Source organism: Mus pahari, chromosome 19 (genome assembly GCF_900095145.1).
Source record: "Mus pahari chromosome 19, PAHARI_EIJ_v1.1, whole genome shotgun sequence".
NCBI classification, from domain to species: Eukaryota; Metazoa; Chordata; class Mammalia; order Rodentia; family Muridae; genus Mus; species Mus pahari.
In genome coordinates, this window is record NC_034608.1 from 76,387,785 (window position 1) to 76,410,087 (window position 22,303).

The 22,303-nt window shown below is 43.6% G+C and overlaps 1 protein-coding gene across 1 annotated transcript in view; it reads left to right on the forward strand.

Annotated features, from left to right (window-relative positions):
• Positions 1-22,303, forward strand: part of Sh3rf1 (SH3 domain containing ring finger 1) — a 167,266-nt gene that overhangs the window by 88,130 nt on the left and 56,833 nt on the right. The window contains exons 3-4 of the mRNA XM_021218967.2: positions 19,749-20,024; positions 20,459-20,554. Coding sequence (XP_021074626.1) covers positions 19,749-20,024; positions 20,459-20,554 — 372 coding nt within the window. The remainder of the gene's footprint in view (positions 1-19,748; positions 20,025-20,458; positions 20,555-22,303) is intronic.

Genomic DNA, 22,303 nt, shown 5'->3' on the forward strand with positions numbered 1-22,303 from the left:
CTTTCTTTCTTTCTTTCTTTCTTTCTTTCTTTCTTTCTTTCTTTCTTTCTTTCTTTTTTCCCTAGTTACCTGCTTATCTGAGGTTCTTGACTGAATCTTATTTACTTACGGCAACAAGCAAGGGCTGGACTAACTAAATAAAAATAAAGAACAGATGGGAATGGAGTAAATACCCCAAACCCCCACTCCTCAGCAGGCCAGACCCTTCTTGTCTTGCTCCATGGCCATCTGCATGCTAAGCATTCACCTCTTTTCTTGTCCCACTTTTGCTTTGAAGACCAGCACAGATGTAGCTGGTGACAGGCAGTTCACCAAAGTAGTTAAAATTCCTCCAGTTGTGGCAGTCTGTTAAGCTGCAGTGTTATTATTGTAACCGGCTAATTACGTAATGTCAACAATTGACTGAGGTGGAGACTCTGTATTCATATAAACCAGACTGGGGACATTAGCCTCAGACTCCGGTTTGGGCACATTTTTCTCTGTAGGTATTCAGGTTTAACTTTTTTTTTTATCCCTCCCCCCTCCCACCCCTTGCCTTTCTTTTTTTCTTCTGTCCTATATTCTTCATGGGAAATCTCTTTCCAGATTGTGCCACATTTTGCTGGAGATTGGAAGAAGTTGGTTAAACCTTGGGCTGCGTCTTAGCCGAATCTGCTGTTGTGGGAATGGCCTGGCTTTGTTCATCCCTAACTACATCCCTGCTCACCCCTCCCATGCCATGGAGATGCCGTGACCTGTGTAGGTTCTTCAGAATTACATATAAGGCACTTGGTGGCTTTGTTCCTTTCTCTAAAAGACTTATTGCAGGCTGGACATCGGAGGGATTCATGTTCACGAAGGCTACTTTCCGTGATTACCAAGGCTTCTGGTATGACTTAGTGGGTGGAATATGTCTTAAGAAAAAAAAAAAGCATAATTCTGACAAGATGCTTTTTGAAAACTCCAACCAGCTGTTTCAAGTAGAAGACTGTAAAATTTATTCAAAGTAAATTTTGTTTCCCTTGGAAGCACATGGAGTTCAAAGAGTATGCTAAAGTAAACAGTACAGCTTAAGTTGTTCAAAGTTTGTTCCCTGTTGTCTTTGTCCAGCTTTCGGGAGCCTCTTTCTCTGTTGTCAAGCTGTGCGCCGTTCTAAAGTTACCCTTGGTTAACCTGAAGACGGTGGGAAGGTCCTCAAAAGGACAAGGCTGGATTTCTTCCATATGTCTGGGTACCTCAGACATGCCAGATGAGGATGGTGGCTGGCAGTGGCTATTAGTTCTCCCCTTGCTTCTGAAATTCCAATGAGCTGAGTGGCCTCAAACTGCACCGATTAACCCTGGGATGAATCAGACATCCGACGTGGGTCTTCCTGGGCCAGAACAGGCAGGACTGCATTGTTTTCTGGTGGCTCTAGAGGAGAACACCTTCCCTCGCCTGGTTTCTGGTTCTATTCTGCCGTCTTCAAAGCCAGCAACACTGCATCTGTTTGATCATGCTTCCTTAATCGCATCCTCAACTCAGAACCAGGTTGGGGATGCTCTGATTTTAAAGCCCCTGTGATTCCATTGAGCATACCCAGATGATCCAGGATACTCTTTCCTTGTATAAAGCCCCCGTTGCCGTGTAGACTAAGAGAGTTTAGCAAGAATATTAATCCATGAGTATAATCTTCCATGCTAAAAGCGTAATTTTCAAAAATAGAGGCAGCGGTTCAAGGATGTTTGTGCTAATTGTGTGTCTTAAGGGGAAGAGGGACATGATGGAAGAAGCTAAGACACAGGAACTGAGGAAATAGTCTGTGATGCCGAGTGCGTGCCTGCATGCTCACACACACACTGTCTGAGCCCGGTTCCACTGATGTCCCTACACATTCACGAAAGAAAGGAATAGAACATTTACATCTGAGTGCCACAAAGCCAGCTTACACTCTCTCTAGCTTGCTCTGGGACCCTCCTTACCACATTGGAGCCTGATCTCTGAAGCCCTTTTACCTTAGACCCCCATCCGGGCATTCCTTCCAGCTAGCTGTGCTCAACTGTGGGCAGTCAATTTACTTCCTTCTCCTAAGGTGAGGAAATGGGGCTAAGTAATCCTTTCAGTCTCCTTCAGCCCTAAATTCCTATGATTTAATGCATTAAGGAAGGGCCCAGACATAGAGTCCATCCATCTGTCCATCCATCCATCCACTCACCCACCCATCCATCCCTTTTTCTTTCTTTTTCTTCTTTTGCGTGAACATGATTGTGTATATGTGTGAGCACATTGTATGCCAGCACATGTATGACTCTGCACAGACTCAGGTCTTCAGTACCTGTGAGCATGCACTTTGCTGACTAAGCAGTCCCATCCCCCACAGCCTTCCACATGGACTTCCGGAGAAAACAAAACCAAAGTCTCAAGGCTCTTTCCTGTGAAAAGTAAAGTTTTTAGCATTTTTATCTTCATCTTCCTTCTCTCTCTCTCTCTCTCTCTCTGTCTGATCTCATTATATATACAAATATATAACATCACTTGAGGATATTTCCTCTTTTAATCCTTAAATTCTCTGGAAACCCATTTATACATACATACATACATACATACATACATACATACATACATACATGTGTGTGTGTAAATAAGATATAAATACAGAGACATGAAAACACTTGAGTAGCTCTTCAACTTAACTAGAAATGAGTGAATCAGACAGTTGACATAGGTTAAATGTACCTAATTGCAACACTAAGTCACAAAGTAACTTCTCTTAGGCTACTCTTCCGGTGACAAGGACATAGAAAATGGGTTGTATATGGTTTTCTTGCCTATTGAATGCACATTCATAACATTTACAAAGCGTGTTTATTCAAGTCACCGTGGGCATCCTTCACTGCTACAGCCTGCACAGCTTTAGAGATTGAGGTCAGGAGTGGATGAAGAATGACGAGACACGCTGTCACACAGAAAAGTTGGGGTCGCGTGAACTGTGTGCTCTCATGGAGGTGTCCTAGAAACTCAGGATGTGGGGGCTGGAGAGATGGCTCAGCAGGTAAGAGCACCCGACTGCTCTTCCGAAGGTCCTGAGTTCAAATCCCAGCAACCACATGGTGGTTCACAACCATCCGTAATGCGATCTGATGCCCTCTTCTGGAGTGTCTGAAGACAGCTACAGTGTACTTACATATAATAAATAAATAAATCTTTAAAAAAAAAAAAAAAAAAGAAACTCAGGATGTTTGTATTGTACATCTGGATTGAGGAGAGCTCTTGTCTATAGATAAACAAGGAGGTGGGTTTAGCTAATCTCATAGGGGGTGTCTGTGGGGCGTGTTCTTGTGCTGCAGTCATGAGAGGAGGGAGCTGTGGTCAGTATTTTCTGGACACGTTGCTGGCGTCTGTCCTCGTCCAGCCAGGGTCTGCGGTGTTGGCATCCTTGGCATGCCCGAGTTTGTGTTAACTGTACACATTCACTCAGCATGCCTGTGCTCCCAGCACTTCAGTGCTCAACCCTGTACTAGCATGGTCTCTCTCCCTACATATCTCGGCTTTTGTCTAGTTTATATCTTAGCGAATAAAAAATGTCTCCTTTGTTGCAAATGGGTGTAAAGATCCTCCACTCTATAAGCTGGGGGCTGTTAGGCGAAGATGCATGTTGTCTAAAAGAATTTGAAATGGTAGGGTTCGGTGATAAGTAAAAGTGTAATAATGAGTATGTTTGTGTCTTCCAGGCGGTGGTGTGTGTAGCTGACATCAACAGTATACTTCCCGTATTTGTTTTGCGATAACTGAATTGTGTGAAAGTGCTGTACTTAAAAGATGGCTTATAATCCGTTCAAATGTAGCTAACCACCGTACCTTCAAAAGAGCTGTAAAAAATTGCCCTGCAGCGTTCTTTGCTCTGGGTTTGAAGTGTTGTGGAGCGAGGAAGGAGAAATAAATTCCTAAGAAATAATGCTGAGAGGTAGAAGGGACCCTGAAGTTCCACCACTTGCAGCATGCTGCTCCGTGGTTAGTTGGTCGCCATGTTGATAGGCAGCTCATGATTAGAGAAATTCCTCAGCTCTGACACTGACAATGAGCTTGGGCCTGTTTTAAGCTCTAGAGCCAACATGTGATTAAATAGTTTAAAGGTCGCGATCGTCTACATTTTCACAGTTCTAGACGCTAGGAAGTTGAAGATCGAGGTGAGGGCATATTTGGTTGTAGTAAACAGGGCTTCAGGGCAGAAAGCAAGAAGACCCACGGGAAGAGGTTTGTTTGGTTTTGAGTGGGAAGCCACTATGAGACTGACAGACAAGAAAGAGTAGAGGATACAGAGGGTGGGGCAAGAGTAGCAACATGGAAGCATATTTCTGGCTCAGGCTGGGAGCAGTGGAGGCGGCAGAAATTGGATGATGTTTACAAGGTAGAGTCAGTAGGCTTGCTGAAGGATTGGGTGTGGGCTGTGGAAGGCCAGAAATGGAGCCACCACAGTTAGCAACGCAGTGACCAACGAAGTGAGGTGAAAAGTGGGGGTGGGGGGTGGGGGAGTGGGTTAGAGGGGTGACAGGGTGGGGATTGGGAACAGGTAGAAGGGCAGGTGGAAATTCAGAAGACTGTTTTGGACGTGGCAGCTTGGGATAAATCGGGATATGAGGAAGACACTCAGAGCTCAGGTAAGAAGTACTGGCTGGGATCAGATCTGGGCGATTTCTAGAGGTAGACCAGATTTCTAGAGGTAGACAGCAGTTAGGTGGACCAGATGTAGTTAGCTATGTCTGTGGGGAGTCATCCAGGAGCAGACTTCTGACTAACCCTGGAGATGTCTATTTAATCGATGAGGAGGATGGGGGGGAGGGGAAGGAGGAAACCATAAACATCCTAGTTGATTTTAGTACCCAGCTGTGGTTGACAAAGGCTTTTATAACTCAGTTTTCAAAGGAGGAAATCCGGGAGCTATCATTTTAGGAGTGACTTTAGATTGGGAAAGGACTCAGTGATGGAGCACTGAGGCACCTGAGATGGAAGACCAGCAAAGAAGTTTGGGAAGGAGCCTGACCCTTGATTCCTTTGCTGCTGGTATTGTGGCGCCAGGAACTGGCAGCTCCTAGAAACGCAGAAGCCACAAGCCCCATCCTGGTCTATTGAATGGCAGTGTACATCGATTGGGAGTCTTATTATGCAGGTTCCAGGGCCTGCTTCTGTCAGGGATGAATCTAGTTCATTCATTCTCTCCCTGTTCTTACACACACACACACACACACACACACACACACACACACACACACGCACAAATTCAGTGAACTAACCCCTTTGGGATTCAGGGATCCTATCTAGGCTTTTGTTATTTTCCCCAATGCTAACACACTTAACTCTCAGGCTCCAAGATCTTCAGTACCATTGGATCGCACACTGGATCACACTGTAGGCATACGTCCTTAAAGTGTGATGACTTGAGTCACGTGGTCACACGGTCGGCAGAAAGGGACCATGACCATGGAGACAATCTGTGTCCTGTTCCCTATTTCTTCCTTTGTTTTTTTGGTTGTGTTTCTTTACAACTAATTTTTCTCGTACCCATAAAGGAACTTAGGATAGCCATGTTGCAAGTCTAGTTATAATACAGAGAGAGTCTGAAGAACAGGGATAGAAGGAGTTTAACTGAGGCCGTAGATATGTCACACAAGTTGCCAATTACTTCATACAGCTGAATATTCTAGTCAGGATTAGTTAAGAGCAGTGTGCAGTGGGATGGGGTGGGGGAAGGACTTACAGACATCTCTTTTTGATACTTATCTAGTGTATCATTGGTGAAGTAAAGTGCAGTAGGCTTCAATTGCTTTTAAAATGTTTTGTTTCCCAAGCCAGACAGTGGTGGCGCACGCCTTTAATCCCAGCGCTTGAGAGGCAGAGGCCGGCGGATTTCTGAGTTCAGGATTTTCTGTAGGCCTGGTCTACAGAGTGAGTTCCAGGACAGCCAGGGCTACACAGAGAAACCCTGTCTTAAACACACACACACACACACACACACACACACACACACACACACACACACACAAACCCAAAATAAACAAAAAAAACAAAAACAAAATTTAGTGAGTTTAAAATGTTACCCTTTATTCTTTTGGCTGTCTTTGTATACATCTATTCAAATGTGAGTTATAGCCAGGGCATTAAAATGTCACATTTGGCTTTCCCCCTGAGGCAGGCTAGTCTGGGAGCAGGGTTTCTTTATGATAGCACATGCATGTTTCTCCTCTCTCACAGGTGTGTATGTGTGTTCTCTGGCCTTTAGTTCTACTTTTTAGCATTCTACCCTCAAAAATATTTCCTGGGGCCGGGGAGATGTTTAAGTCAGTATTGTGCTCACTGTGCAAGCCCCAAGATCAGATTCTCAGAATCTAAGTAAGAAGCCAGGTGGGACAGCACACACTTGTGAAAGCAGCCCTCAAGAAGCAGAGACAGGAGGATTCCTGAGGTTAGCTAGTCAGCTGCTCTAGCTAATCAGGTTCAGGAAGGGAGCTTGCCTCAAAAAAATCAGGTGAGGAGTGCCTGCCCTGGGTTCCTCTGTGGCCGTGTGCTGGGTCCCCTGTTCCTGCTGCTGTTCCTGCGATACATGACTGTCACGTGAGATTTATATTAAGCACTTAATAAAAACAGCCTCAAGGGCTGGTGAGATGGCTCAGCAGATAAGAGCACCCGACTGCTCTTCCAAAGGTCCTAAGTTCAAATCCCAGCAACCACATGGTGGCTCACAACCATCTGTAACAAGATCTGATTCCCTCTTCTGGAGTGTCTGAAGACAGCTACAGTGTACTTACATATAATAAATAAATAAGTAAATCTTTAAAAAAAAAAACAGCCTCAAATGTGCAGATGCTCACTTTATTTTATAAGCTTTGCTGTATCAAAAAAGATAAATACATAAGAGCTCAGGTGAGCGGTGCGTGCCTACAATCCCAGTGCTCAGGAGGCAGGAGGATGACCAGTCTGCATGACATGGTACCTCAGAGGCTAACCCGAACAACCTAGCAAGACACTGCCTCAAAAACAAAAAGAACAAAAAGAAAAGAAGGATGGGAGAGGGAGGGGAGAGGGGAAGAGGGGGAAGGGCTAAAAGTCTCAACTCCCTTCTCTACTCGTCATACATCTGTACAAAAGGGAGGAGGAGGGTAGATGGTAGGGGAGACTGGGAGGGAGGAAATTCTTTTATAAATATAAATCATTTGTTTTGGTTGGAAACATCTCTAGTTCATATCTCATTGTCCAGTTATTTAGAATACAATGGGAGCTGGAGTGCCCTTACTAAAGACGCCCCCCCCTTCGTTGCTTTCTTTCTTTATCCCTAATTGGAGGTGATTGTCATTCTTTAACTGGATCACTCTGTTCAGAGGACCCGCCAGGGAAACACACATACATACACCAGCTGGTGCGACGTTGTTCATCGAAAGTGGACTCTAGTTTTACTTCCAGAGGCTTTTTTTTTTTTTCCTCTACAGAGAAAGCAGGGGGGAGTGGCAGTTAGTGTCTTTAAGTAACATTCATTTCATTACCACAGACTATTTCTAGAGTCTTTTTCAAGCATCATTTCCTACAGTTGCAGGAGGAGCTCAGCCAGGAGAGCGCTAAGGGGGTTTGGCTACAGGTTTTTGTTATTCCTTTCTGAAAATCAGAATTGCAAACCTTATGCATGGATAGGGTATGGAAGACTTTTTCTTTTTCTTTTTTTACATGAAGGGACTTAATTATATTTTAAAGACCTTGGTTCTATATTGGGGGTTTCATGGGATTGACTTTATTGTCCTTGTAATGAATTTATTTGAAACTAAGAGGTGGTTATACTAAAGTAATTATTCAGCCTTTGCTCTGTGGCTCCACATTTAATCGACTGTCAGTACACCCCTTTGAAGGGTAGGAATGCTGCTGTGTGCACACCCCATGTGACTGGCTCAGAGTCACTAGATGAAAGGCAGCATGGCTGGCTGACCATGGCACTCCCAGCGTTTCCTAACGACACTGTCTTGGGTTGCAGTAGGTTTGAAGGATTCAGGCTGCCTAGATTTGTTTCCTTAAGTTCAGCGTCTACTTTCTTTCTAAATGTGCCCTCCTTGCCTGCCTCCTGTACCTGCCTCCTGTGCTTGTTGTCTTGGATTTTTTTTCTGCTGTTAGGATAAAACACCACAGCTCCATCATCACTGGAAGCCAGTGCAGGAACTGAAGGAGGGCCCGTGAGGGGATGCTGCTTCCTACTGACTTGCTCTCCATGGTTTGCTTAGCTTACGTTTTTATACAACCCAGGACCACCTGCCCAGGGATGGAACTGTTCTCAGTGGGCTGGGCCTTGCCACATCAGTCATTCATCAGGAAAATGCCCCCCACAGGCTTGCTTACAGGCCATTCAGATGAGGCCATTGTCTCAATTGAGGTTGCTCTTCCCTGGGAACTCTAGCTTTTGCGGAGTTGGCAAAAAAAAAAAAAAAAAAAAAAAAAAAAAACAACAACAAAAAAAACTAGTCAGTAAGTACCCTTATTCTTGAGAGTAACCTTGCTTCGAGAAATAGGACAAAATCAATCATAATTCTTTTCAAATAGTTGGATTGCTAAGAAGCTCATAGTATTCCTAGAAACCCCTTGTCATGTGCCCCCTGTGCCTTGAGGCAGAGCCAAGCTTGTGAGACAGTCCCATTTTTACAAGTCTCCAGTGAAGGAGCTGTCATAATACATTGCAATATTTAACAGCCCTCCCTATCAGGAAATTCTTTTATCCGTCTTAAATAATGCATGCATCCGTCTAAGCTGGGTTTTTCCTTCAGTTCTGTGAACTGGTCTTGCTCTCTTTCTCTTTGTGTGAGAGCCTTTCATAGTGTTGAAAGCTGGACTCTGAACACTACCCTATTAGTGCATCTCAGTCCTTCGGCTTGTCCATCATAATAGTTTCCCATCCCTTTATCACCTTTCATCTGTGCCCAGTGACCATGCACACCACGATTCTCTCTTCCTTTGTTCATGAGATTCAGAGTGAAATCTCTGACGTGGCGTGGAGAGACAACCTGGTGCTCAGTGAGCAGTCAGCTTAGAGCAGACCTTCTACATGTTCTGTAGCCCTGTCTGCTTGGAGACAGCTTTCCTTTCTGAACAGTGTCTGTCCTCTGGGGTTGGTCCAGCCTGCAACCCACATGCCACATGCAGCCAAGGATAGATATTGAATAGAGCCCAGCACAAAATTTATAAACCCACTTAGAATATTATGAGGTGTGTGTGTGTGTGTGTGTGGTTTGGTAACTTGATTATGTATTTCTCAAACCTGGATTTTGTAGGGGGAAAACTCTTGGTGCATGTTACAGTGCCAAAAAGTTGGACCTGCCCGCCTCATACTTTAGAGTTCTTGTTTCTCAGCTTTTCCATTCTGTTGATGTACAGCTTATTTCCTTTGGACTTCTACATTTCCCCGTCTGTGTCCATACATGGAAACATGCCTAGTGTATTCAGCCATTCTTGATGTTTTATCTAAGTGCTGCTTCTCTGTTTTGTCTCAAATTAAAAAGCAAAGCAAAGCAGAGCAAAGCAAAGCAAAACAAAACAAAACAAAAAAACCAAACCTGAAGTAAAATTTCTATATATTAAGTGTGGATCACAATCTATTGCATTTGACCCAGGTACTTCATGTCCCCACCAAGATGCAGAATATAGTCTTGATAGTCTTCCCAATGGCCCCTGCTGCACATTTCTCATTTCACACAGAACTGCTGTTCTGACTTCTGTCACAGTTGATTTGCCTCCCTTGTTCCTGAATGCTGTATCGGTATAATCTCATAATGTTTATGTGGGATATCTTCACTGGCATGTCGTTATGTTGGTGGTGGTCCTGGGTGAATCCTGGCTCCAGCATCCTAAACCAATGGTACTACTGAGTTGCACCCCCATCCTCCAATGTTATAGTTGGGTAATGTCCCGTTGTTTGTTCTCATCCTGATGGACGTTTGGACTAGTTTTAGTATTTGGTATCTATAAATAGCTTGTTTGCCCAAGTTTTTTATGTGCACGTGATGTTTCCGTTACTACGGAAGAGTTAGTTCACAGAGCACACTATATGTGTTTGTAAGAATTTGCCAGTTTCTAACTCCTGCTTGCAATATATGGGAATTCTAATTTCTCCGTATTCTTGGCACTTTCTGTTGTCACTCTCTGTTCATTCACTTGCTCCTTTTGTTGGTGTTGGTATTGTTGATCCTAGGGAGTGAACCCAGAGCCTCGCTGTACTGGGCAGGTACTCAGTCATTGAGCATTAACCCCGGCATCCTTAAATATCCCTCAGTCTAATAAATGTGAGATAATAGCTCATTTTAGTGCTATCTTGGGTTCCATTACTACTCAGGATGTTGGATCTGATCTTGATCGTCGTCTTAGTCAGGGTTTCTATTCCTGGGCAAACATCATGACCAAGAAGCAAGTTGGGGAGGAAAGGGTTTATTCAGCTTACACTTCCACATTGCTGTTCATCACTAAAGGAAGTCAGAACTGGAACTCAAGCAGACCAGGAAGCAGGAGCTGATGCAGAGGCCACAGAGGGATGTTGCTTACTGGTTTGCTTCCCCTGGCTTGCTCAGCTTGCTCTCTTATAGAACCCAAGACTACCAGCCCAGGGATGGTCCCACCCACCATGGGCCCTCCCCCTTGATCACTAATTGAGAAAAATGCCTTACCGCTGGATCTTGTGGAGACATTTCCTCACCTGAAGCTCCTTTCTCTGTGATAACTCCAGCTTGTTTCACGTTGACACACACAACCAGCCAGTACAACCATATAGAACACTTCCCTTTTGTACATTTAGATCTTCTGTTATACAAAAGGTTTACTTTTTATCATTTTTAATTGTGTACGTGTACATGTGTATCTGTATGTAGGTATATGCTCTTGAGTGTAGATTCCATGAAGGCCAGAGGCATTGGGTCTCCTTAGAGTTGGACAGCTTTGGTGGTTGTGAGCTGCCTGTGTGCTGGGACCAAACCCTAGCCCTCTGCAGACTTCTGAGTCATCTTCCAACCTCTGTTTTATCCAGTTCACAAACTGAATGGTTGATTCATAGGGGTTTTGAGGTTTGGGGCTGGGCCTTTTGTTAGATGTTAGCATTGAAAATAGTTTCCCAATCTGTCACTTATATTTTTATTTTCTTTATCATGTCTTTGGGGAAACAGAACTATACAATCCTAAGAGAGTAGGGTAGCCTTTATTTTGTTTATTTTCTGTGCCCCTCCCCCCAAGCGTCAAAGTTTCAACCTTCACATTTGATGATGAAAATCATCTGAGTTTAGGTTTTTTTCTCATATGGTCTGAGATGGGGGCACGTCTAATCCCATCTCTATTGTTTTTAGAACCATTTTTTTTCAAAAAGCTTATCTTTTCTACAGTCAAATTGCCTTGGAACTTTGACTGCATAGGCCTGTCAAACATATTGCATTGTTATTTTAATTGCAAAACTCTGAACTCTTTTTTTTTTTTTTTTTTTTTTTAACATTCATTGTTTAAACTATGTGGGCATGTGGGCATACATTCTCTAAGGTCCTAAAATGAAAAGATGGAGACACTCACACACAAATCCCAAATCAAGCCATCAGATTTGGTTGGATTCTTCTCAGACTTTTATGCCGCGCACAGCCTGCTCTCACACACTCTCCCTGCCCTTCCATACCTGGGCTTCTGTTAGGATGCAGAGTTCTCCCTGTGTGGTCATTCCTGCCTGTCAAACCCTCAGCCCCAAGCCACGTGAGATGTTTCATATGGGGCAGGGATAGCGAAAGGGCAGTTGCTCAACCATGAACCAAACTGCTTTCAGAGAGGCAGAAACTTAACATGTTACCAGAAAACATTTCCCATCCTGCCTTGAGGGTTCAAGCTAGGTAACTCAAGTCACTACAGGGGATTTCCCCAGCAAATTTCCGTGTTCTCGGCAAAATGCTCTCAGCTATTGAACACGTAGTGAAATAGCAAACAAACATTGAGGACGATGAGTGACATGAGTTTCCTGCATTTCGCTTCAGTGAATTACATTCTCAATTGCTCTGTTCCCATAAAGACATTCATAAGGTTTGTTTTAGAGTTTCATCTGTCAGTTGGACACGCCCCCTTTAAGGCCATCTGAGAGAAACCTATAAATCAGCTATAGGACTATGTCCTCATAATGGCCAAATGAATTTGTAAGGAAAATACTTGTTTGTTGTGATTTGCTTCGTAGTTTGTTTTACATTCTTCAAATGGCAGCAATTGGCTTTGCGGGGAAACATTCGATTGTTGGTGGCCAGCATGTCTTCTGTACGTGGATGTGAATACCAATTGGAAGGACTTGATCACACTTCCCTGGGTCTCTCTGGAACACTTCTGACGGCCTCAGGTTTCCCAGAATCCCCAGAGTGGAATTTTTCTCCTTCCTTGGTATTCCTACACCACCCACATTTCAGATCTCACACCCAGCCTGTAGCACGCACAGAGGATGCACTGAAGATAACTTCAAAGGGGCTGTGTAGCAGTCAGCCCTGGGGACGCATAGATCTGTGGCTGTGTATATTGTATAGTATACAGGAAGCCAGTGAATCTACCTTCACAACCAACTGTCTTTTGAGTTGCTTCTCCTTGAACATAATTTTCTTCCACTTGTCTATCCTTGTGTTACCACTCAGCCCACTGGGGACTTTTTTTTTTTTGTCATTAGCTTTTCCAGCAAGGATTCATTAGCAGACACTGAGGTAGGTGCTCAGGGTATCAAGATGAGTAATTTGGAGTCCCACAGTACAGGATGCTCTGGTCCAGGGGAAATGGAAGCTACACTGACTGAGATAATGGGATGTCAGGTGGGTAGGGCAGTCTGAATACATGGAAGAGCAGCACCTCTGTCAGATAGTGGAGAGAATCGTCAATAGGAGACAGCGCCTGGACCACCTGCTGACCCACACCAGAACTGGATCTCTGGTCCTGGCCTCATTTATCCCATCCCAAACAACAAGCAGACATCAAAGGTGGACATCCTAGCAGAAGCAATGATGTGCAATTATCAACTGCAGGTAGACCAGTGACATAAACCTGGCTGGGGTCTGGGGTTGGGGTAGGAGGCATGGGCTGCTCTCACTATGTTCTGGTGCTGGAGGAATGGCATGCGTGAGCCCCGAGGTGGTGACAGCAGCTGCTGCTTTGCTTGCTGAGGGTAGAAAATATGAGGTGGAACGGTCAACCCAAACGGAGGGCCATAAAACCGATGAGTTAGAACATTAATTTGATTTAAGAGGTCACTGGGAACCATCTCTAGATTGTGAAGACGTTGTGGATGTCGACAAGACCATGTTTCAGGGATTACTCTCGCTACCGTGGCTTCTTTTGCTCGTTCTTTCTACCTCTCCATCCTAGGATTTGTTGTTTCCTGTCTCCTAAATATAAGGTTTTTGCCAACGAGGGTTCTGTTGTCCAACCTCTATAGCTTTCACACTGGCTGCTTCTGTGCCTCCTTAGGCTGGCCTGCGTCAGCCCACATTCTTGAACTGGAGTAAAATTGGAACCAGATCTGGATTGAGGAAAAAGGTTGTTTAGATAAGCAGGCGTGCTTCAAGAGAAAGCTGAAGAAAATAGTTGTATAAGGGAAGGGGGTGCCAGAATAATAGAATGGGGGGGATGAATAAATGCAATGTTGGGGTGTCTCAGTGGTAGATAGCTTACCTGCCAAGGACCAGGCCCTGTGCTGGTTACAGTACCCTAAAACAGAAATAAAAATATTTATGTGGGGAATTTTTCCCCCATTAAGTGCTGATTACTTACAAAGCACTGGTAGGTTTAAAGTTATGATGAGGCTATTTGGAGCTTCAGGGGTACAATAAGTGAGATTTCAGAAACTTAAGGAAATGGTCACCAGATAAAAATCTTGTAGTGCAGTGTTCTTTACAAATAAATGTTAAAGGAAATGACAAAGCAAGGGGAGACTGGAGACCCCCAATACTTAGAGTAATAATGGGGCATGATATTAAAGTTGATACATCTCAAATCATATTTGAGTAATGATCTAACTTAGACACCCTGAGACGAAAACTTTGTATTTAGTGGCCATTAAGTACATTGTATTGGGTTGGTGGGATGGCTCAGTGGGTAGAGGTGCTTGCTATGGAAGGCCAGTGACCCGAGTTCAATCCCCAGGACCGTGGTGAAAGATGAGAACCAACTCCCCAGAATTCATTGTCCTTTGGTCTCTACCCGCTTGTCATGGTGCACATGCCCACAGGAACTCATACCAGATGCACGCATGCCTACATACCCAAATAAATGAAGGGCTATTTAGAATTGTTTCTTGATCCATTGTGTAGCTTGCTTCTCTCTGTAGCACTGGCGCTCATTTCTTTGTTCCTCAGTTCTTTCTGAAAAGTTTTTTTGGAAGTTGAGTTGGAGTCAGGCAGAGTTAATGGCAATTTGGATATAACTGAATTCACATTTATAGCCCTTCCTGCTGTAAGAGAATCTTCTGGGCTCTCTTTTCAGTGGGCCGCTGAATCTGCTTTGCTTTATGGCGAAGTGAGGAGTGCGTGAAGGCACCTGAGGTTAAAGAGAGGCTGCCTTGCGTGGATATCGAGGTATTAGCATTTGAGTCCATGGAATACGTTGGCAGAGAGTATTTTATTTACCTGTTGGACTCCCAGCTGGCTCATCAAGTACCATTTCACCAGATATATTGGAATGTGCTTGATGGTGCAGAAATGGAAGTGGAGAACATTTAATCACAAATATTTGCGTGCAGACCGTGTGAGGATTTTAATGTCATCCGCGGCCACTTGAATGTGTGTAATTCAGAAGCAAACAGTAATGGTGAAGTAAAGTGATCCACTATCCTGCGCTTTTTTTTTTTTCCATGAACAAAATAATAATTCAGTATTTGTTGATGTCACTGCTGATGAAGTATGGTTCTAATACTCCGCCTGTCTCAGTTACCAAGCTTTTTGATAAAGCTGGCGGCCTGAGTGACAGCCACATACCCCAGGTTGGGCTGCAGTCTGGTTTCTCCCTGGCGTTCTCTCCTTTTAAGCCTCCCTTTCATGTGTAGCCAAGTGAAAGTCTCCAAGTGAAATCTAAGCTCTGTGGATCCTTGGGGGGCCCTGGCCTGATGTTGAGGATCCAAAAGACAAGCAGCTGAAGGCAGGGAGGGCGGGCAGAGGCCGGGGTGATGACACCACGCTCAGACCTTTTGGAGGAGATGAATGAGTAGGTCTGGCCTCCCTGGGCTGGGACGTCTTTTACCCCCAAGACTAGTTCTAGGGGTTTTCAAACCAATTGTTCTGGCTTTTTTTCCTTCAGATGTTGCAGGAAAATGTGTTCTTTTATTGCTCTTCCAAGTCGTTAAACCATTTATCCTTAATCATCTGCAGCCTGTGTGGGAATAAGTTTTCTAAAGATCACTGAACTTTGCTCGATTTGAAATCAGAAGAGAATTCATTTTATTTAATGTGGGAAACCTTCCTTTGAGAAACTTGACACAAACTGGCTTTCTCGTGCCTTAGAATTTAATTGAAAAAGAACACCATAGAAAAACACTGCCAGATGCACAACTGTGCGCTCGTGGGTTCGGTCGCCATAAGCTTTATGACTCTTTCTCTGTGGTTATTGATCACTGAAATAACCGTGGCAGTCAACATTTAGCAAGTCAGTGTGAATTAATGAAGTTTTGGTTGCATGGAGCCAGTAACTCCAGGCTAACCATAATGCATAGCGCCATCATCGTAATAGGATTTCCCGTTGGTACTTGCTCTATTAAGGATGCTTGATGATTTTAGGAGCACTTAATAGATTCGCTTTGTGGAAAAGTTAATAAGTCCATTAGGCCACTGGGGTGTGGAAATGATCTGTAAAGAAATACATTCCCTCTATTCCCGCATCAGCATATCACAAAAGCACCTTACTGTGGGGCGTTTGGGACTTTACAGATCACTTCAAGGAGCTGTTGAAAATGGTTTCTAAGAGCACCACATCTGAATCTTGGTGTGTGGATTCATCTGGCATGAATCTAGGGTGGAGGTGGCCAAACAGCTAATTGAGGTGTTGGGGTAGGGGGAGAGGGGCCATAATGGTGAATAGAGTTATTTGTCACTGAGTCTGTAATAGGATTTCCAATTAATTCATGCAGCCTTCCAGTGCCTTACATTAGCCCTGTCAAGATGAACTACAGCCACATCTAAAATGCCACTCCCCATTAAACGGTGCATGTCGGGGAATTTGTAATTTCTTCTGTGCAACCAGAAGATGAATGGAGTCGGCTCAGAAAACAAATGTGGGCTTCAGAAGTGTGCATTTCAAAATTGTTGAGCACTTCCTGGGAGGAACATTCTTTTCATTGTCATAATTGTCATACAGTGGATATATGAATACACACACACATACATATAATACATATAAAATGTGATTGCTGTGTGAATCCCTTCAAAGGGAAAGGGTTCAGCTGCTTGAAAACAAATGCATTGTCAAGTGCCCCATCTCACTGGTGACTGGGCTTTTCACACTGATGGATAATGGTGATGATGGTGATGTTGGTGATTGGTGGTGGTAATGGCGGTGATGGTGGTGATGGTGGTGGAAGAGATGATGATGATAATTCATGAACGTAGCATTTAGTTCTTTCTAGGACATTTTGTGAAATTTAAAATTAACTCCATTTCTTTGCCATGCCCTTGCTGGTCCTTTCCGCCCCACCCCTACCCCGACACCACTCGCTGCGCTGCTGATTTACACTCATTTCCTCAAACTTGGCTTCAGGAAGTCTTGCTCAGCTGTGAGAACCAGGCTTTGAGAAATACGTAATATAGAAAAGAACTGAGTGAACCATATGTAAGGACAGACGAAGATAGGAATTCTACCTTCCATAAAACTGGATGTTAAGTAGACTATAGTCAGAGTTCATAGCATCGAGGAAAACCAGAGTTTCTGAAGGGCATGAGGGAAGAACCAGAGGGCATGGAGGCAGATGTGTCTTCACAAGGTCGTCTCAAGGTCAAGTAACAGGAACTGAGTAGTTAAAAGCTCAGCCTTAAGGCAGGATTCAAAAGGGCACAGGAGGGCATCCGGATCTCTAGATGGCTCAACGTGTGTCTTCCAGGAACGCTGACTTTCAGAGCCATTTTAATTGACATCACATGGACCAAGGGAAGGCAAGGTGACTGACTGCCAGGTAGCGTCGTGAGAGAACGAATCACTATTCGCCTTCATTCAAACAGAAATATTTAGTGAAGAAGTTTGAATAGACTGATTATAAAAAAAGCTAATTGTCCAGAGCTATATTGTAAGAGCGTTCAAGGTTGGTCTTCTGTGTATCTGAGTAGATTGTGGAGAGAATGATATATCTGAGCGGACTGGAGAGAATGATGTATCCGAGTGGACTGTGAAGAGAGTGAGCCATTAAAGGTTGGTCTTCTGCGTATCTAAGTGGACTCTGGAGAGAATGAGCCGTTCAAGATGCGCACGTGCTCTGCTTTACTTTCCTGGAAAGATTAAACTTATTTTAAAAAAAAATCAACTGTTGTTCTGCTCTGTTTACACATAGTTGTCACCTGTCCACTTGCCAACCCATATTCTCTTTTACTACCAGCCTCATCTGCCTAGGGACAGATTCACCTGGGCTTCAGACCCTTGGCTGTTGCTTGAAGGGCCTGTTGACCCAAGATTGTTAACAATGTTCCAGACCCAGTGTAAATTTGACACCACTGCCCCCCACCCCATGTATCTTGCATTTCCAATGCTTTTCCAGCACCTGTGTCCCTGATAGTGCTCCTTGATGGCTTTGTCCCCTCTGTGTGGAATGTTCCCATTTTCCTTTCCATCCCCCTACTCCAACATTACTAAGCTAACCCCTTAGGTTCCCACAAAGACTTGTGGAAATAGTTCATTTTTCCCATCTGCTAAGCCCCAAGTTCTCTCTTCCCATAAGCAGTGGGCATTTCCATGAATGACTCTGTGCCACTGGGCTATCATTTCTTCACCTGCCTTATCTCTCAAGGAGAACTGTGCATTATTTCCTTTTAGAGTCTTCAGCTCTAGCACATTGCCTGGTTACAAGAGCTTGATGAAGGTCTTCCACACAGATGAATACATGGCTGAGGATATGCGGGACAGAAGGCTGTAATCTAATTCTGCGAATTATTACAGATGTCTTTGACTCACTGTTTATCCTCTGTATCAGTGTTAGGCAGCAGGGAGGCCAGGAATCGTAAAGTGCTGACTAATGTTCACAAATGGGCACCAAGAGCCATAAAGACAAGTCATATTGAATCCATAGGATGATTAAATTGTCGTGGAGGAGCACACAGTTTTTAACTTGCTGTTTTAAACCAGATTGTAATGTTTAAAACCTCATCTCTCTGCTTCTTGTCTCTCTGTGCTATTTAACCAGGAAGAGCGTGTTGAATATTTTAAATTGTAGAAGACCACGTCTGAACACTTAGAGATGATAAAGCCTGGGGTCAGGGGTAGTGTTCTAAAGTCCTTTCTGTTGCTGTGATAAGACATTTTGGCCAAAAGCAACAAGTAAGGATTTATTTGGCTTACACCCTGGGTAACAGTCAATTTGAAACAAACTGTGGAGGAGAGCTGACAGATGGTTGGCTTGCTCACAGGCTCCTCCTTACCTAGCTTTCTATACAGCTCAAGACTGTGTTTATGAAATGGTGCTGCCCATACTGGGCTGAACCCTCTTATATCAATTAACAATCAAGACAATCTACACAGACCAACCCTTAACAATCAAGACAACCCCTCATAAACCAACTCTTAACAATCAAGATAATTCCTCATAGACCAACCCTTAATAATCAAGACAATCTGCATAGACCAACCCTTAACATTCAAGACAATCCCACACAGACAAACAGACCAACCCTTAGCAATCAAGACAGTCCTACACAGACCAACGCTTAACAGTCAAGACAACCCCACAAACACAACCCTAAACAACCAAGACAATCCCACACAGACCAACACTTAACAATCAAGACAACCCCACATAGATCAACCCTTAACAATCAAGACAATCCCCTACAGACCAACATTTAACAATCAAGATAGTCCTACACAGACAAACATGTAACCATCACAACAACCCCATACAGACAAACCCTAAACAATCAAGGCAGTCCCCTGCATCATGCCCACAGACAAGCCTCATAAAGACAAGTGCTCAACTGAGTCATTTTTCAGGTGGCTTTAGGCTGAATCAAGTTGACAGTAGCACTAACTACTACACTCAGACTCTGGGGTGGTCTTACTGCTATATTCCATATTTCGTAATAGAAAGGAGTCTTAGTACATACTTATTTAGTTCATAAAAGATTATGACCTCATTCCTACATTAAAAGACACATCAGAAAAATATTTATCCAAAATCTAATCTGCTTTAGAGTAATTGTGAAGTTGATGAATTAGGCTTTGCTTTAAATTTTTCTTCTCCATCTATATCATCTATCTTGATGAATACATTATTAACATAAAAACTAAGTTTAGATTTTATGAATTTTGAATTTCATATAAGGATACAGACTCGGACAATAATTTTAAACAAACAAAACCAAAGCATCTCTATATTGAATGTAGGTATAGAGGCTGTACTGATGTCGATATAGGGATACCATGTTCTTTGTATTTGTATTGTAATAAAATGAAATTACATTTTTATGCAAGATGTTCTTCCAAGGGCCAAGTTGGCAAATTTGATCTTAACTTAAAAGACAACAAAAGTGCAATTATATTTTCAGAGGCATCACCTGACTGTTATTTCACTGAAATCCTTCTCTTTCCTTAAGGGAATACCTCAGTTACCGTGTGCCAAAGCATTATATAACTACGAAGGAAAAGAGCCTGGAGACCTTAAGTTCAGCAAAGGGGACATCATCATTCTGCGCCGACAAGTGGATGAGAATTGGTACCATGGGGAAGTCAGCGGGGTCCATGGCTTTTTCCCCACCAACTTCGTGCAGATCATCAAACCTTTACCTCAGCCCCCGCCTCAGTGCAAAGCACTTTACGACTTTGAAGTGAAGGACAAGGAAGCTGACAAAGATTGCCTTCCCTTTGCAAAGGTATAGTATCCCTGAGATTGCTTTTAGCTTCCCTCCGTTACACCCGAGGACCTGGGCTTGGCGAGCTGTCTCAGCTGGTGAAGGCACCTATTGCCAAACCTGACAGGTGAGCTGAGTTTGACGACCAGGACTTACATGGTAGGAAAAAACTCACCTCACCAAAATCGTCCTCTGACCGTCACATGCACGAGATTGCTTGCCCCCACCCCACCCCCCGCCACTGCAAATGAATATAACAAAAAGTTTTAAAGAATATCACAGTGATCAGCAGTTACTGCTTGGTTTATGACAACATCATAGGTTTGTGTACTAAAGGTATGAGACAGAATTTTTATTCATCTACTATTAAAACTTCAGTCCCTATCTTGAGATTGCTTACTTAGGTGGTACATTTAATGGGGTCAGAGAGATTCACCGCTTTCTTGTGTCTTCAGGACGACGTACTGACCGTGATCCGCAGAGTGGATGAAAACTGGGCTGAAGGAATGCTGGCAGATAAAATAGGAATATTTCCAATTTCCTATGTGGAGGTAAGTTCATTTGTACAGTCTTGAATCATATTCAGCATCGTAAATAAGAGTTCATTATGCAAATTAGGTATTAAGACATCCTCATGGAACTTCAGATTTGAAAGGCTCTGCTGTTGCATTAGGAAGAGTTCCTTCCATGTGTCCTTCAGTTACTGAAGATCATAAAATGTGCCTCTTTGCATCACTCCTAAAAGCATCCCTGTGATGTGTTCAAGAGACTGCATCCTTTCTGTCCATCACCGATATGATCTGGCTTTCTCTTCTGCTTGCTGCCTTGGGTGAGGATCAGAAACTTTGAAAAGCCCCAGGTCCATGAGAAGTTAATGTTCTCATTTTGGTTTTTTTTTTGTTTTGTTTTTTGTTTTTTTCTTTTTCTACTTATTTCTTATGCTTTTATTACATTTATTTATTTTGTGTGTGTGTTGAAGTGTGTGTAAGCAATAGGTCAGAGGACACCTTTGGGGAGCCAATTCCTTCCAGCTTGTGTGTCCAAGGGCTGGACCTCAGGTGGGTAATCTCAGCGACAAGCACCCTTATCCGTCCTTGCTAATGGACTTCTTTCCTAATTTGCCACAGCATCTGAACTAGAACATGATTCCCAGAGTAGTCCTTTCATTAAACATTTACTGATGACTCCTTCTCCATCAGATTCCAGTAACTTCTTAGCTCCCTTTGTCGTTAATTAGCATCGTTCAAAAAGCTTATGGCCAAACCTGACTAAAAGAAGTCTTTTTATATATGTGAAGTAGCACACTTAGATTATTCCAAACATAATTGGGAAATGAATTGGGAAGGGGCCTGGAGAGATGGCTCAGTTTGCAAAGTGTTGGGTGCATAAGCGCGAGCCCTGAGGCTGATCCCTAGAACCTACTTAAGGGCGAGTAACAGTGCACACTGTAGTCCCAACTATTGTGGAACCGAGGGGTTTGCCGGTGTCCAGCCTGGGTTCAGTAAGAGAGAGTGTCTCCATAAGGCAGAGAGCAGTAGTTGAGGAAGAAACCAGATGTGAGTCTCTGGCCTCCATATGTACACATATCCATGTGTACCCATACACACATATGCAGACACATGCACATACGGAGAACAGGGGAGTTCAGAGCAGACCCATTACATCAAGTATCCTAAACTGTCAGGGAGTGAGAAGCATTGCTTGCTGAGAACAAAATGGAATGCATTCGTTTTTTGAAGCATGAAACCACCAGAGGCCAAACAAACATCCACACCGAGTTGCTGACATCAAGGAAGACTTATGGAAAGAAGTTGGTATCTGTATGATGTATACATAGATGTTAAGTGAGAGAGATGGAGGCGTGTGCTTGCTATAAGCAGGAGGAACACCCAGGTGGAGAGGCAAGAGAGAGCACAGACTGTTTGGGGAACTAAAGGCAGTTCTGTTGTTCCAATCATCAAAATGTCCATCGTGTAGAAAAGCATGTTTAAAAAACAAACAAACTACTATTCCTTATCTTGTCTTCTTTTTATCCAAGATATTTGTTTTGACTTGATTCTGAGGGCTAAAATGGCAGCCCGTAGTGTCTCCCTGAGATAGTAAGATTGCCACAGTTTCCTAAAACATTGATGTGTTACTGTGCATCCACTGGGCAGGAACCCAGTGTCACTGTGTATCCATTGGAAAGGAACCCAGTGTCACTGTGTATCCATTGGAAAGGAACCCAGTGTCACTGGGTATCCATTGGAAAGGAACCCAGTGTCACTGGGTATCCATTGGAAAGGAACCCAGTGTCACTG